Source organism: Vulpes vulpes, chromosome 4, assembly GCF_048418805.1.
Source record: "Vulpes vulpes isolate BD-2025 chromosome 4, VulVul3, whole genome shotgun sequence".
Lineage (NCBI taxonomy): Eukaryota > Metazoa > Chordata > Mammalia > Carnivora > Canidae > Vulpes > Vulpes vulpes.
Window position 1 is genome coordinate 73,326,830 of NC_132783.1, and position 15,967 is coordinate 73,342,796.

General features: G+C 34.0%; 1 protein-coding gene across 8 annotated transcripts in view; it reads left to right on the forward strand.

Annotated features, from left to right (window-relative positions):
- The window catches only part of CABCOCO1 (ciliary associated calcium binding coiled-coil 1), a 117,372-nt gene that overhangs the window by 31,627 nt on the left and 69,778 nt on the right, over positions 1 to 15,967 (forward strand). For all 8 annotated transcript variants that reach the window (XM_072756117.1, XM_072756120.1, XM_072756118.1 and 5 more), the window contains one exon: positions 4,006 to 4,078. In XM_072756117.1, the coding sequence (XP_072612218.1) occupies positions 4,006 to 4,078 (73 nt within the window). The remainder of the gene's footprint in view (positions 1 to 4,005; positions 4,079 to 15,967) is intronic.

Here is a 15,967-nt window from a genome sequence, read left to right on the forward strand (position 1 = left end):
TTTATGTGGATGCTTCCTCAAGTTTATTATGTGCCCTGAAATATTTTGTAGTATTGACCAATTAAACTCATTGTTTTTCTTTATGCTTAGAAAATGATGGTAAATAGAGGAAAAGTATTTTTATTATAGCGATTCTTCATTGGTGAAATAAGAAATCTATCTTTTTATATAATCTATCAGAAGGTCTGCATTAGAGGCATGCATCTCTCTCAAGGGACATGGACATTTTTAGAATTTGCAAATATTTAAACAAGAGTTGGTAAAAATCTTTCTTTTGCCTGACTAAAAGCTTCTGAAGAATATCTTTTTTCCTCCTTTACTATATACTGCAGTGTTTTCCAATTTTAAATTTTAAAATTCCAAAATAAGGAATGTCCTAGACATGCTCAAGATTTGCTTGGCAAGGATCCTGGCTGTAGTCTGGAAGCTTTTTAAATATTAATGTTTAATTTGATAAGGCTTATATACTGGTTTCTGGCATGAATTAATAATAGTATATGATATAATATGTTTTATATAATAACATTTGATATAATTTGATTTCTTAATATAAAACATATACCTCCTAATGTGTGTCTCTCACTAAAAGCTACAGTACTCTTCATATTAATTAAAGTAAAGCAAGGTCCTTGTGTGGAAAGTAAAGCAAGGAAGGAAGGGAAAGGAAATCCAGAATTAGACAACCTGTTCCCCAAGGTCTTTCTGCCCATCAGAATCGCTGGGTGAGGGGAATTCTCTGCCTATTTATGTCGCATTCTTCTTTCCTTTCTTTATCTGTTTGAGACTGCCAGGTCTCTCTTTGAAGAACACATTATTACCTCTGAGTTCTAAACCCAGGAAGTTCATAATGGACACCAGGACTGATAGTTAACTAACCCCATGCAGGCGCCCTAATGACACCTTCTAGGTGGTGAAAGGTGCCACTTGTCTCTTTTCATCTTGTCTCTCTGGACAAATGCTCAGCAGTCTATTTCTTGACATTTCATTTCAGAAAATGATTTTGTTAGGAAGGGATGTCGGTGTTAGTCACCATTAAATGCTTACCAGGGTAACTTCACTTACCAAAAATTTCTCATCTCATTTCTAAAAACACTAACAAAAAACTAGTATTTGAGAGGTCAGGTAAAGTGAATCAGAACTATTTTTATGCCATTAAATCTTCACATTGTGATTTCAAAGAATTAATACATTTTAAATGCATCTGTTACAGAAAATAAAATATTGCTTAGTATGATACCTAGGATTGATACTGGAGTTATGTAAAAAGAAATGTTCTTTTCTACAACTCCTTTTTAGAATGCCTCATAGGTCCACAAATATAAATTTAATGGCAATTAAACCAGATAATATTTTTCATTTTAATGACTACAAAGAAGTTTTATAAATATGAAGCTAACTCAATTATTGAAAGTATAAGCATGTTTCAATTTAATCTGATATTAAATTTACTCAACCAGTGAAAGCCCTCATCAATTTAGGGAGAGTAGTTTTTAGAACATGACCTATAGCACATGAAACTTAACTGGCAATAAAACTGAAATTTTATTTAATACTGTTAATAGAATCTAAATTGTATATTCCATCATATATCTGTGAAGAAAACTAATACCAAAATACCTCACTAACATTACTGTAAGTACTGACCAATCTACTTATTCAATATATACATTAATATATTTTATATAATATATACAAATATAAATATAAAATGCTACTGAAGCTTTTCAGTATAAGACATCATTTAGATATGTCTGGTCCAAGTACACTTCTGTCATTGTGTATTCTACTTATTCTTTGGGAGTTAGGTGAAGGTAATGTGCACAGGCATTTACTCAATATAAGAAAATCAGCACTGACCCTCTGTGATCAACAGGGTATCCTACTTCCTGGCATGGAGCCATGGAATGTCTTGACCCATTTTATTTCTGACTATTCTCTCTTTGATTTAGAACTAAGACAAGATGTTTAACAAAATAGTCTAGGGGCTTGAGTCAGCTGGATGTCTTCCTTCTAAAGGAAGGAGGAGGAAATGTATTCCCATAGCAGAGGTGTCACTTTATTCCCATAGGAAGTAATCTAATAGATCTTTGGTAAAGTTAGATAACCTCAACCAAGATGGGGACCAGAGTGAAGCAATGGAGGCAACTTGACCTGGCCCTGAAAAGTACCTCCTTAGGTGCTTCCCTTCCTTCATCTGTTTTACCCTAGTCCTGGCCTTGCCCCAACTTTCATCTTTGACCACTTCATCCAAGTCATGAATTTTATTTTCATTGTAAGAAGTGAATTTCCCTTTTGGCATGAGACAATCTAATTCCTATATGCAATGAGGAGAATAAGACTGAAAGATTATAAAATTGCAGGAAGGAAGATTTATGAATTAACTTCTTTGTGTAACATAAGATGGAAGGAAAATTTTACACTAATTCACTGAGAGGAAGCCAAGTTATTTCCAAATACTCCACAGTCTTTAATTTTTCTACTCAAAATTGGTTATTGCCAGCCTAATATTTTTAACCTCAAAGCTTTCTCTAGGTAAGCAATATAAGGGAAGGAGAATTTGAATTTATTTTGCTTCATTGAATCATCAGACTTCACTAATCTTGATGCATTTTCTAGCCAACAAATCAAAGTAATGTCAAAAGCTAAGTTAGTTTTCTGAGTGTTGATGACTAATTTGAATGTACGAGTTTTTTTGAAAAAAAAATACCATGACTGAGTCTGCATACCCATCACTTTTTAATGGATTGTGTTAGTAGTGAAATCAACTGCTGATATAACTGAGAGAGACCCAGCTGCCTGAGGATTTCTTCATTGATTTCAAATGAATTGAAACTTTGATCCATTACAGCATTCAGGAGAAGCCATTATTATACATGCTCTGTAGCTACATTTTGCAAATGTTAATTTCTCAGTTATATTAAAATCAATTTTCTTAAATAGCAAAAGGCACCAGAGTGAAAGAGAAACCACTAAGACAATTTTTTTGTTCTTGGGCATTTTGCTGTATTATGAGTCTATTAATTTTCCCAACCAGCAGGAAGAGAATTAGAAAAATTCAAATATTATCACAAACAGGATATTAGAAATCAGCCCTTCAGTAAATTTTTAACTCTCAATAATACATTGCTGAGATCTGTAAACATACTAGAAATACTTGTTTTAAGAAACTCGTACCCTTTAGCTCTTCACAGTTTTTATACACTGACCATCTAGTCTTTGGGTAGAAACTAAAGAAATTATCTGCCTTAAATTAATTCCTCTCTTTGACATGTGATCAAATATTCTACAAGAAAATCAGACAAATTCTAAATGGATTTCAGTTCATATTGCATCATTTTCAGGTGTTATCAGAGATTAATTTAATCTTGAAACAGCTTGAGAGCATGAGAAGTAATTGATACGGAAGTAGAATATAGAATTCAGTGTCATTCATTCCAGAGGAAATTGAGTCCAGTTTGAAGCCAAACATGAAAAATAATGTGAAATTTGGTGTTATTTAGGGACAGTGCATTATTTATCAACCAAAAAAAGTCAAGATGCAATCTAATTGCTCCCTTATTCTAAACCTATCCACTTACCACAGATTAATTTATGGTTTTTTTAAGATTTTATTTATTTATTCATGAGAAAGAGAGAGAGAGAGAGAGAGGCAGAGACACAGGCAGAGGGAGAAGCAGGCTCCATGCAGGGAGCCTCGACGTGGGACTCGATCTCTAGGATCATGTCCTGGGCTCAAGGAAGCACTAAACCTCTGAGCCACCCAGGCTGCCCTAATTTACTGTTTTTATATTAGCTACTGTTATAGTCAATGTCTCAAAAAAGTAAATCTTTAGTTTCTTACTATTGCTGGACAATTCATTTGGAATAAAAGACATAATTAACTCCATATTAGTGTTTAATGTCTTTTGCTTGGCCAATATGAATAACTTTCCTTTAATAAATACTCTTACATATTTCTTTCCTAAAATAAATTTATCAGAGTTGCACATTTCTTTTGTGTTTCAGCTTATTTCAACACTACAAGCTATATGAGTTTCTGTTCTACTCTACCAGGGAAGAAATTGTGATAGGAACTAAGGTAAGTAATTTATCTAGATGAAACCAATTAAGCTGAATCACTTAATGCATGCTGATCAGCATCTGGATCTTTAACTGCTTAAAGCAACTTCTTGTCAAGATTACTCAAGTGTTAATATAACCAACTAGTAGTTTGCAAAAAGAATAATTACATAAAGTGAGCTTTGGATTAAGAAAATAAGCTGTCTTTTGGAATTAAAAGCATTGTTAATCATATATACTTTATGTATTTATGGAATATTTGACAAATCAAAATTGAATGGGTTATGTATGTCTTCATACAAAGAAAATTGGGAAAAGTGAGATAAATTAATTCAGTTAAATCTCTTCTAATTTCACATTTTTCCCCAATCTACTCATTTTTTAAGGTCTAATTCAAATCCCACTTCCTCAACGAGGCAAACCTTCCTTAATTGCATCACATCTCAAAGGAAGGGTTTAGACAACGTCTTTAATCACATCCTATTATTTTATTCTAGCTACACTTACTATACCAATAAGCACATAAATATGTACTATGCTAATATGATTTTCTAATTATTTCTGTGGATTAATATAGTCAACACAATTCAACTGCAGTTTCCTTGAAGGCAAAGATGAGGTGCTGTTTTTCTACCAAAACAGAGTATAATGCACCATAGCCCTTCAACCAAACTATGTAAGAGATTCAGTGACATTGAATACAAAAGTGTTTCTACAATAACTGATCTATCTGAAAACTCTTTGGAACAGCTTTACATATAATTATACAACCATAATTGCTAGAAATGAATCCTGGGTAAGAAAACATCTGAAGGAGGCTAAAGATCCCATAAAAAGTGCTCCTTAGCTTCTCAAACATGGAGGAGGCTATGTTGCCCAGAAGTATCAGGCATAGGAGTGGCCATGGTCATAAATAAACAGTGAATAAGGAGATATTTATGTTATCTTTGAAGTTTTCCTGATATTAAACACCAGGTGGAATGTGCCAACTTCTGCCAGAGTGTTGTTATAGTGGATTTTATAAAGTGTTTGCTTCTTAATCACTTCAATTGGTTGTTACTCATCCTCCATGTGGGTACTTCTCATAAGAAGCTGGTCTTTTAAGTGAATTAAAGGAAAACAAGGAGCCTTTTTTGCCTTTGACTTTCCTTAAAGTTTTCTCTTAGTCTTTTCATACTATATCTTAAATTAGGTGTCACTTGACAAAGTTTCACTGAAAACATTTCCACTGGAGAATTACATCATGTAGTACAACAGTGTTGCAATAATGATCACTTTGGAATACAACCCTATCTCGTCTATTCAGCAAAACTTTGGGAAAATGATAATGGCTTCAAAAGCAGCACAAGCAGATATTTAGAATCATCAAGAAAAAAATTCATAAAGAACTCCCTTTTCCCTTTGTTATTGCACAATCATGCCTTTCCTTGTTGTAAGAATATATTTAGGTGACATTTATGGTTATAGAAAGAAAAAATGGAGAAAGTAGACTGGTTTTGGTGCCTTTATTTTCCTTTGTCTTTTGTATTTTCTCCAAGCTGACCAGAGCTGTAAAAAAATCTTTAGTGAAAGGATATTAGGTCTTCAAGAATTAGACCACTCATGGTATTTTAAAGGATTAACCAAAGTAGGTATTATACTACAATATTTAATGGCATTGTAGAAGTGTCTGATAACCCTTGGTGCAAATATCTGTTTTTTAATTAACAACCTTTCATAGAGAAGGCAGAGGTCTGCCCTGCTAATGTGATTATTCATGCTGACCTCAGTGCTCTGGGACCAAATAAGGTCCACACAACAACTGCATAAATGTTCCAAATTTAGCTCTCAGGCTAGTGTTCAAATTAAAGAACACTGATAAAATTTAGTTTCTTTCTTAATTGTGGATAGGCAATTATAATAAAACACATAAATCCCCTCTAAGCATAATTACTAAATATTAATTTTTGTTAGGAAAAGAACAGAAATAAACCATAGTCATACTTTTCTTGGGTTTTAGTTTAAAAGAATTGGTTTTTGTTTTGTTTTGTTTTTTAATTTAGTGATCATTTATGTATATCTCTACTCACCCTTTCCAAGAAATTTCATATTATGCTTAGATCATAGAGGCACATTTTCAGTAAATCGTTTTTCCTGACCTGAGATGCTCCGTAATCTAGAAATATTTCTAAAACATTTACAGATACAGTTCTATAAATGACATTTTGTAGTTCATTGGGTGGTTCACAGATCAGACATCTTATTTTGAAAGGTAGCAAACAACCAGAATGAGCTAGGATAATGACAGAATGGAGGCAGCAAATTCCCATAGTTGTAGCCACTTGAGAAGATGAAATATATGAGTTTCTCTCAGTATTTAAAAAGATAAGTCACTGAATTCTACTCCTGAAACCAATATTGCATTGTATGTTACTTAAAATTTTAAATTAAATAAACAAATTAAATAAATAAAGAGATGAGGACTACCTTTTAGTCACTTAAGGCAGGAGCTCTCCCTGTCTGTGACAGTGCAGTTAGCCCATAGATCCTCTGACACCAGGCAGCCTGGGTGGCTTGGAGATTTAGTGCCGATTTCAGCCCAGGGCATGATCCTGGAGAACTGGGATCAAGTCCTACGTCAGGCTCTCTGCATGGAGCCCGCTTCTCCCTCTGCCTATGTTTCTGCCTCTGTGTGTGTGTGTCTCTCATGAATAAATAAATAAAATCTAAAAAAAAAAAAAAAGAGATCCTGTGACACAGAAATTGTACGGGAATCAGACTCTCCTTAGGATATATATATTTTCCTTGGCCCAAGGCCACACTCAGGAAGAAACCTGGAAACTTCTGTTCTTTGCTTTTGTTACCTAAAAACTACAAGAAACATTTAATAATTGCACACAAAGAACACTATCAGATATTAGCAATGGTGATGATCAAAACTTCGTAGCAGATTCCCCAAGTCATGGTTCCAGTCAGGTATCTACCACCAAGAATCTACTAAAATGAGGTGATATAACTATAAAATTATGTATTTATTCATTCAACATCTGTTACCCAGTCCATAGTACATTGTAGGTTTTGTTAACTTCCAGGGACACAAAATGATAGGCAACGATTCTTGTCCTCAAGGAGTTGACTATCTAATGAGAGGAGAAAGGTGATTAAATAATTAATAATAGTGTAGGATCCAAAGTGTTAAGATCCTATGCAAACAAATAGAAGACAAAGAGGAACATGTAAACTGTAGGTTTAAAGCTTATAGAGGAAATCTAAAGGTTGTGAATGAGTTAGACACTGTACTGTGTTTGGGTTTTTGTTTTGTTTTGGTTTTTGTTTTTTGTTTGTTTGTTTGTTTGTTTTGTACCATGAAAGAAATCTCACTTAAAATAGTTCAAGAAATAAGAAAAAGGAAGGGTATAGAACTTGGTGACCAGCTGGTAAATTGAGAGTGAGCTGGCCTAACGTTAACTGGCTGTACCTAGTCAAACCATCTGAACCAACTGATGCAAATATCTCAATCTCTTGTCTCTCTTAGACCTTTTCATCTCTTTTCTCTGATTCTTTTTATTTTGATCTCATCCCCCTCCACTGCACACAGTCCTTCCTCTAGCTAGTGGGAGATATGACAGAGACAGGTCCAGTTGAGCAACTCCAGGAGAAAGGGACATTCCTCCTTGCAATGTTACTATTATTGGCCCTGCTTGTGCCATGTGTCCACTCTCAATTAATCACTGTGGCCAGAGGAGTGGAGTAATGCTACTAGAAGATCCAAGTAGACCATATTGAACAAGTGACAGAGGATAAATAGATCCCCAAAAGAAACAGAAAGAGCCATTACAAAAGGGAAAAGTGACTTTATCAAAATAGTGATGTAAGCTATTATTTGCCCTTCTCCTACCATCTCTTGCAGAAAGTTTTGGCAAACAAACATCTCTAGGCAAGTGAACCAAGACCATCTAATGTAAAGATAAGCTGGCAGCCCAAAATCACCAAGCAGTTAAGGAAAATAAAATCATAGGTAGACATGAAACTCTATGAACAAGTCAAATAATAGCTAAGGAACAGAGTTGATAGAGCAAATGGTAGAAGATTTTAAGTTTGATTGATATTCTTAAGAAAGTTTGAAATTTTATTGTATTCTTAAAAAAAGAACTAATAGAGATCTTGGAAATTCAAAATAGGATTTGAAAACTTTTAATAAAGTATCAGGTATAATCTTATGTAGATAGGATTGAAAATATAGAAAAAAACTTGGAACTGTAAATTACCAATATTTACTTGAGGGGATGTAGGAAATATTAATGGAATGATAATAATATAAGATATTTAAAAATCCAAATGTAAAAATAGCATCAGACCCAGAAGATATTATAGGCTAGTTTCACCAAAATGTCTAAAGTTGATAATTTCCTTTTATATAAAAATTGTGATAGAAGATAGAAGGAGATGGAGAGCTTTCAACTTATTCTTTGAAGTTAGTATAATTCTGAGAATGCTTTCAACTTATTCTATGAATTGATAATGAATTATAATGAAAAGTGAGCAAGAATAACACAAAGTTATGGGCAATCTCAGGTATGAAGATAGATGCCACAATCTTGAATAAAATATTAGAAAATGAAATATACTAGAAGATTGGATGTTCAAATAGGATTTATTCCATATATGGAGTGGTGGTTTAACACTGAGATATCTATTAATGCAATCAAGTACATTATCAGCTTAAGGGGAGAAAAACCAAGTGACCATCTCAATAGATATGGTAAAGCATTTGATAAAATTACACACCCATTTTTCACTTTAAAAAAACCCAAGTTAATCGGTGTTATAGGATTATATTCTTTTTTTTTTTAGGATTATAATCTTAACTGAGAATATGCCAACACAAGAAACTCTCTAAAAGTATCTTAATGAAAACATTAAAATACCCCTAAGGAACAAGGCAAAGCTGATTATTATTATCAACAATGCTTTTTAGTTCCTAGCCAATGTAATAAAACAAAAAAGAAGTCAAAATAGAAGAAAAAGAAAAATATTGAAAATAAGACACAAAGCTTTCATTGTTTGCAGATGGTATGATATGAAACCATCATTAAGAAAATAATATTTTCTTGGGCAGCCTGGGTGGCTCAGTGGTTTAGCATCACCTTCGGCCCAGGGCATGATCCTGGAGACCAGGGATTGAATCCCAGTTTGGGCTCCCTGCATGGGGCCTGCTTCTCCTTCTGCCTGGGTCTCTGCCTCTCTCTCTCTCCCTCTCTCTCTCTCTCTGTATCTCTCATGAATAAATAAAAATCTTTTTTTAAAAAAAGAAAAGAATATTTTCTTATATATTGGGTAATAACTCAATAAAAAGGCTCACACTGATAATAATGAAAACCATAACATTTTTAGAAATGACCCTAACAAAAACATGCAAAAATAATACAAAAATGAGTAGTTTTAGTAGAGATAATTCTTATTAAATCTGAGTAAGTGGAAAGTAAAACATGTTCCCAGTTGAGAAGACTCAATTTATGAAGATATCACGTCATTCCAAATTAGCCTTTAACTCAGTATAATCACAATGTGCCATGATTATAGTGGCACTTTACAAATATTATTTTAATTTTTTATTGTGGAGCATTTTAACCAAATACAGAATAGAAGGAATAGGATATTAAGCCTTATATATCCATTACCTAGTTTCAACAGTTATGAGCTTATGGCCATAATGGTTAAGTATCTTAATATGTGACCTAAAATATAATGAATTTAAAGTAACTCTTTAATATCATCACTTATGCAGCCAATGTTCAAGAGCTCTGATTATCTTATAACTTGTTGTATTTGTATTTATTTACGCATCCATGTATTTGAATGTGTGAGGTAGCACCCAAATAAAATACCTATGTTGCAATTAGATTCTTATGTCATTTTAAATTTATATGTTTACTATTTGTATTTTTTATTTCCTTATAATTTGTTGAAAAATCCATGTCTTCTACCCTATAGAATTTTCCACAGTTTGCCAATCACATTCCTGTGGTATTCTGAACATATCTCTATCTTCCATATTTCTAGTAAATGGGTAGTTAAATGTTGGAAGACTGACTTCAGTTCAAATGCTTAGAAGAGTTTATAGGTGGTATTCTACAGTTATATTAGGAGACAGATAATGTCTGGTTTTCTTTTTCGTAATGTTAGCAACCACTGATCATCATTACTTAGATCTATTATTTCATTAAGGGTTAAAAATGGTGATATTCTACTTCATCATTCTTTTTTTCATTGATGATCTGGATACTTCGATGAATAAAAACTTCCATTCTTCAATTATTTGATTAAACTGAGATACAGTTCATTTAGAAAAGACAGAATAAGTGCTGCTAGATTCTTCTCCTTTTGTTGATAGTTTTCAAAATAATAAATTTAATTTTTAGTACCTTCCAAAAGTGACTATAGGTAGACTATAGGTAGGCTGAATGATTCCCCCCCACCCACCTCAAGATGCTTACATACTAATTCCTGAAACCTCTGAATATGTAACCTTACATGGCAAAAGGAGCTTTGTAGATGTGACTAAATTAAAGGATTTGAGATGGGGAGATTATCCTGGATTATCTAAGTGGGCTCAATGTAATCATAAGGTTTCTTATAAAAGTAAAGGAAGAAAGGAGAGTCAAAGTCAGAGAAAGGGAGAGAAATTTAAAGATCTATTGCTGGCCTTAAAAATGGAGGAAGAAGCCAGGAGTGAAGGAATTAAGGTGGCCTCTAGGGGATGGATAAGGCAAGGAAACAGAGTCTCCTCTAGAGCCTCTAGGATGAATGCAACCCTGTCACCATGTTAAGTTGAGAACTTCTGACTTTCATAACTGTAAGATAAATAAATCTGTATTGTTTTAAGCCACTCCATTTGTGGTAATTTGGTATAGCAAGAATAGGAAACTAATATAGACTTTGATTTAATAAATACTTGTATGTGCTACATACTAGAAATACACACACACATGAATTTAATTCTAACTTTCATATTAAAGGAAAAATAAACTATCATAGATGAACTGTATAACTAACCAAATACTGCTGCTGCTGCTGCTGCTGCTGCTGCTGCTGCTGCTGCTGATGGTGATGATGATGATGGAGGAGGAGGAGGAAGAAGATAGAGTAAGGGATGAGGCAGAAGAAGAGAAGGCTGGGCAGCCCTGGTGGCTGAGCGGTTTAGTGCCACTTTCAGCCCAGGGTGTGATCCTGGAGATTCAGGATCGAGTCCCATGTCAGGCTTCCTGCATGGAGCCTGCTTCTCCCTCTGCCTGTGTCTCTGCCTCTCTCTCTCTCTCTCTCTCTCTCTCTCTCTCTGTGTGTGTGTGTGTGTGTGTGTCTGTCATGAATAAATAAAATCTTTAAAAAAAAAGAAGAAGAAGAAGAAGAGAAGGCATTGCCATATTAGATACCAAAGCAGTCTATAAAGCTATGGTAGTTAAAACAATATGGTATTTAGACAGGGATTGGCAAACAGACCAATGGGATCATTGGTCAAAGGTGAGACCCCTTGAGCATTAATAAGAATAGTAATTAAAATAGATCAAATGTAACAAATGTGTGCTATTAAGTATTTAAATAAGTGACATTGAAAATCAATCAGGATAATTGGCTATGTGTTTGATATAATAGGTTAGATTTCTGAAAAACAAGTAGGAGTACTGGTTTCTAGATCTGCAGGTAAGGAGTTTGAATTTTCCAGTCTATCCTAATGAAGAGTAAAAAGCTGAATAGATTGAAAATCAACAACTCTTCTTCAATCCATATGAGAGGGAAGGACGCAGGGTGGATGGCTCCCCCCAAGATTGGAGAGACAGATAGGCAAATACAGGTCACTGTGGCTTATTGTAACAGACTCATGAGTGGAAACTGCCATGGGAACTGTGCTAGGGTAGGAAAACCTGAAATCTAATTGATGAATTGCTGGAGGCTCAGTGCCAACAACTCTTGAGAGTTTAAAACTCCAAATGGGCCCAGTCATGAGGGGCCCCACTAAATTGTGAGATTTACCTCCCAGAGCTTCATCAGAAGTCCACAGCAAATATTGAGAAAAATGCCATTGTGCTCCTGGCAGGGGGAGAGGAGAAAGAACCATTTTGAAATATGCCAGACCACTTAGTTATTCCTAACAGGACCTGCACTTAAGGGAAATGAGTTAACCAGAGCCTAACCGGCTGAGGTATTATCACAGTCTGACCAACTGGGCAAATGGAAACACCCAACTCCAGCCCACTCTAGCCATGCTGTCCCATCTAAGGAGGGAGAAAAAAGTAGAAACTCCTGTGAAGTTTACGGTCCAGAGGCACAGGGTCCCTAAAAGACTGATAGGTAGTCATAGAACTATAGAACATGTTCTCTTCCCTGACACCCCACCACCACATTACTAAAGCCCTACATACAGTAGTTCCTTTTGCCAGTTTACCATTTACATTAGCTCTAAAAAATGAAATACTGAAGTATAAATTTAAATACATAAGTACAAGATCTGTGTGACAAGAACTACAAAACTCTGAAGAATGAAATCAAGAGCTAAATAAATGGAGATATAGTCCACGATCCTGGGTAGGAAGACTCGATATTGTTATGATGTCAGTTCTTCCCAACATGATGTATAGATTAAATGCAATCGCAAAGTCCCAAAAAGGTATCCTATGAATATCAAAAACACTCATTTTAAAGTTTAACTACATCTGAAACTAACAATGTGTTAGTTGGCTAATTAATTTTTTTTAAATTTTTAAAAATTAAAAAATAGAGTTTATATGGAAAAACAAAAGGCCCAGCCTACCCAATGCAATGAAGAAGAAGAACAAAGTCAGAGAACTGACAGTAGCTGACTTCAAGACTTATTATCAAGCTAAAGTAATCAAGACAGTGTGGTATCCATAAAGAATGAACAAATAGCTTAATAGAACAGGACAGAAAACCTAGAAATAGACCTTTATAAATATACTCAATTGGTCTTTGACAAAGGAGGAAAGCAATACAATAGAACAAAGATAGCTTTTTTTAACAGATGGTACTGGAACAACTGGTTATTCCACATACAAAGAAATGAATCTAGACACAGAACTTTAGACCCTCTACAAAAATTAACTCAAAATGGATCACAGATCTAAATATAAAACATGAAACTATAAAACTCCTAGAAGATGACATAGGAGTAAAACCTAGATGATCTTGGGTGTGGCCGTAACTTTAACATACAACATTAAGGCATAGTTTGTGACAGAAATAATTGAATTAGCTGGACTTCATTAAAATCAAAACCTTTTGCTCTGGGAAAGCCAATATCATGAGAATGTGAAGATAAGCCACAGACTGGGTGTACATATTTGCAAAAAATACGTTTGATCCAGAATATACAAAGAACTCTTAAAATTCAACAATAAGAAACAATCTAATTATAAAATGGTCCAAACATCTTAACAGACACCACACCAAAGAAGACATACAGATGGCAAATAAGCATATGAAAAGATGCTCCACATCATATTTCATCAGGGAAATGCAAATTAAAATAACAATGGGATACTACTACACACCTATTAGAATGGCCAACTGGAACACAGACAGCAGCAATGCTAATAAGGATGGAGAGCTCCCTACCTAGTGCATTCCCGAGAAGTACTGAGGCACATTTTGTAAATTAAGTGCACACATATAAACATGTTTCCATACTAATATATTGACAGAGATCATCTGGGTGTTTACAAAATAAAAGACTGAATAGGAAAAATAGGTGAACTCTCAATCCATAAAATTAAATACTTTGCAAGTGTGTTGCTGCCACATTTTAAGTATAAATTAGGTTTAGCTGGAAAGTGATTTATAGAGTAAAAATCTGGTGTTGTGCTATAGCATCCCAAATTTTTCCTAAGAAAATAAAATTGATATAATGAATTATGTATACATAGTACATTTTAAAAATATTTATTCATTTTCATTTTACCAAACTGACAACACATCAAATCTTGGATCATTTGTACCTTCAAAGGTTATATATATATTTAAACATACACACATACATATTTGTGTTTGAATATAAAAACCTCATAAGATTTCTTTGATAGTTTCTCTAAATTTACAAAATGTAACAGATAGATATAGTTTTATTTTTGACCGTGTAAACCAACATACTTGATATGTTTCAGAATTTTACTTTATAACATGGACATCTTCACAGGGACTCCCCCTGCACAAGCCCAGGAGGCACCACTCACACTGTAGTCTATGTGATTAATGGAGTTGTGCATTGTACAAACTGTGCAGCTGCTGGTGCAGGCCCTGTTTTCACAAGTGGTACTGTAGCAGAATCTGATTATTATAAATATAGTATACTTAGAAAGATATTTAAAGAAAATGATAAATATACCTAAGTGGTTACCTTGCCTAGAGTCATGTTTTGGCAGCCTTTCATAACCCAAAATAATACCACTTAACGTCAGCAAATGTAGAAAATTCAGACCTCTCTAAAATCAGTGAATGTCAATTGTATATAATTTCATGTTCTGAGCACTTATTCCTAAAGCAAAAACAAAATAAAGAAAACACTTTTTCATCCTTATTTCAAAACCCACACAGATTATGGGTGTTAATGACACTGTACTTAAAAATTGTTAGCTTTGGGGGGAAAAATAACCAGATAAGAACATAAATTTTATTTCCTTTCTTTAAACTATAAAGTTACGGTGTCCTGAATAAACAAAATATGAGACTTATGTAAACATTCACCCTTTTAAGAGAAAAAAAAGCAACAAAAACATCACATGTCTGATCATATTTTGAAAAGGAGAAAGGCAACTGAAGCGTAGCTATAAAGATATCTTTTTTTCTATTCAGTTTACCCTTGAGATGTACCTATCAAAATAATCTAAACTTATCCAGATAATATTTTTAATCTTGAAAAAGGCTTTTTTTTTTTTTTTTCCCTCATTGGATGATCGTATTAGCAAACTGCTGGAAGGGAAAATCATACAGGACATAATTTGTAGTTTGACCTGCTCACATTGGGTGTTGCTAAAGAAAATCAATCAGAAATTGTTGTGTTAAAATAACTCTATCGGGTCTACCTGGCGTGTGTGACTGACTATGGAATCTATCATTTAAAGAAAATAGTTGACGCTTGGGTATACAATTTATCAAACTTCACTCCAGCCCTTTTTCTTCAAAGCACAGAAAAATAATCATCCCTCCCTAAATATAAATCTTTTAAGAGAAATTCAGGGATCTGCCTCCAGTAAAATAATTGATAAATGGCAGAGCATAATTTAAAGATGGTTTCCATCACAGATCACATGGCACATAAACTCTTGAACCTGTCACTCAAGTCTTTTCATATGTTGGTTCACTAGCATTAATCTCAGCTCCTCTGTGGCCAGTTCTCTGATTGGTTTTTTCATAATTACAGGTTTCCTACTTCCTGCTGCTATGAAGTAAACTCTTCCTACTGCCTGAAATGCTCCCCAACCTCTCTTCTGCCAACCCAAAGCATTCCCTTATAGCTCAGTTTGAGGGACCCATCTCTTAAGGAATCAAAAATAGAAAAAGGAAGAAAAGAAGAAAAGAGAAAGGCAGTGAGGGAAAATAGTAGAATGGGTGAAAGGAAGGGAGGGAGGAAAGAGTACTTTCTTTAACATTACCTTTTTTTTTTTTTCCTCAGCATTAAATGCCTTCCAAATATAGCATTACATCTTGGGAACTAATTATGCAGTTCTTTGAGATCAGGACAACTGATACTATTTTTTCTTGTTTTTCTCAGTATAGGAACTATATGCATTCACCTAGTGTTTGATAATTTTTTACTGAATCAATTAATGTAAAAGAAGGAACATTTTATTTCATTGCCTAAACCCAAAACATTATATTTGGAGAATATTATTTCAGTGTGTAATTTAAAAACTCTGAA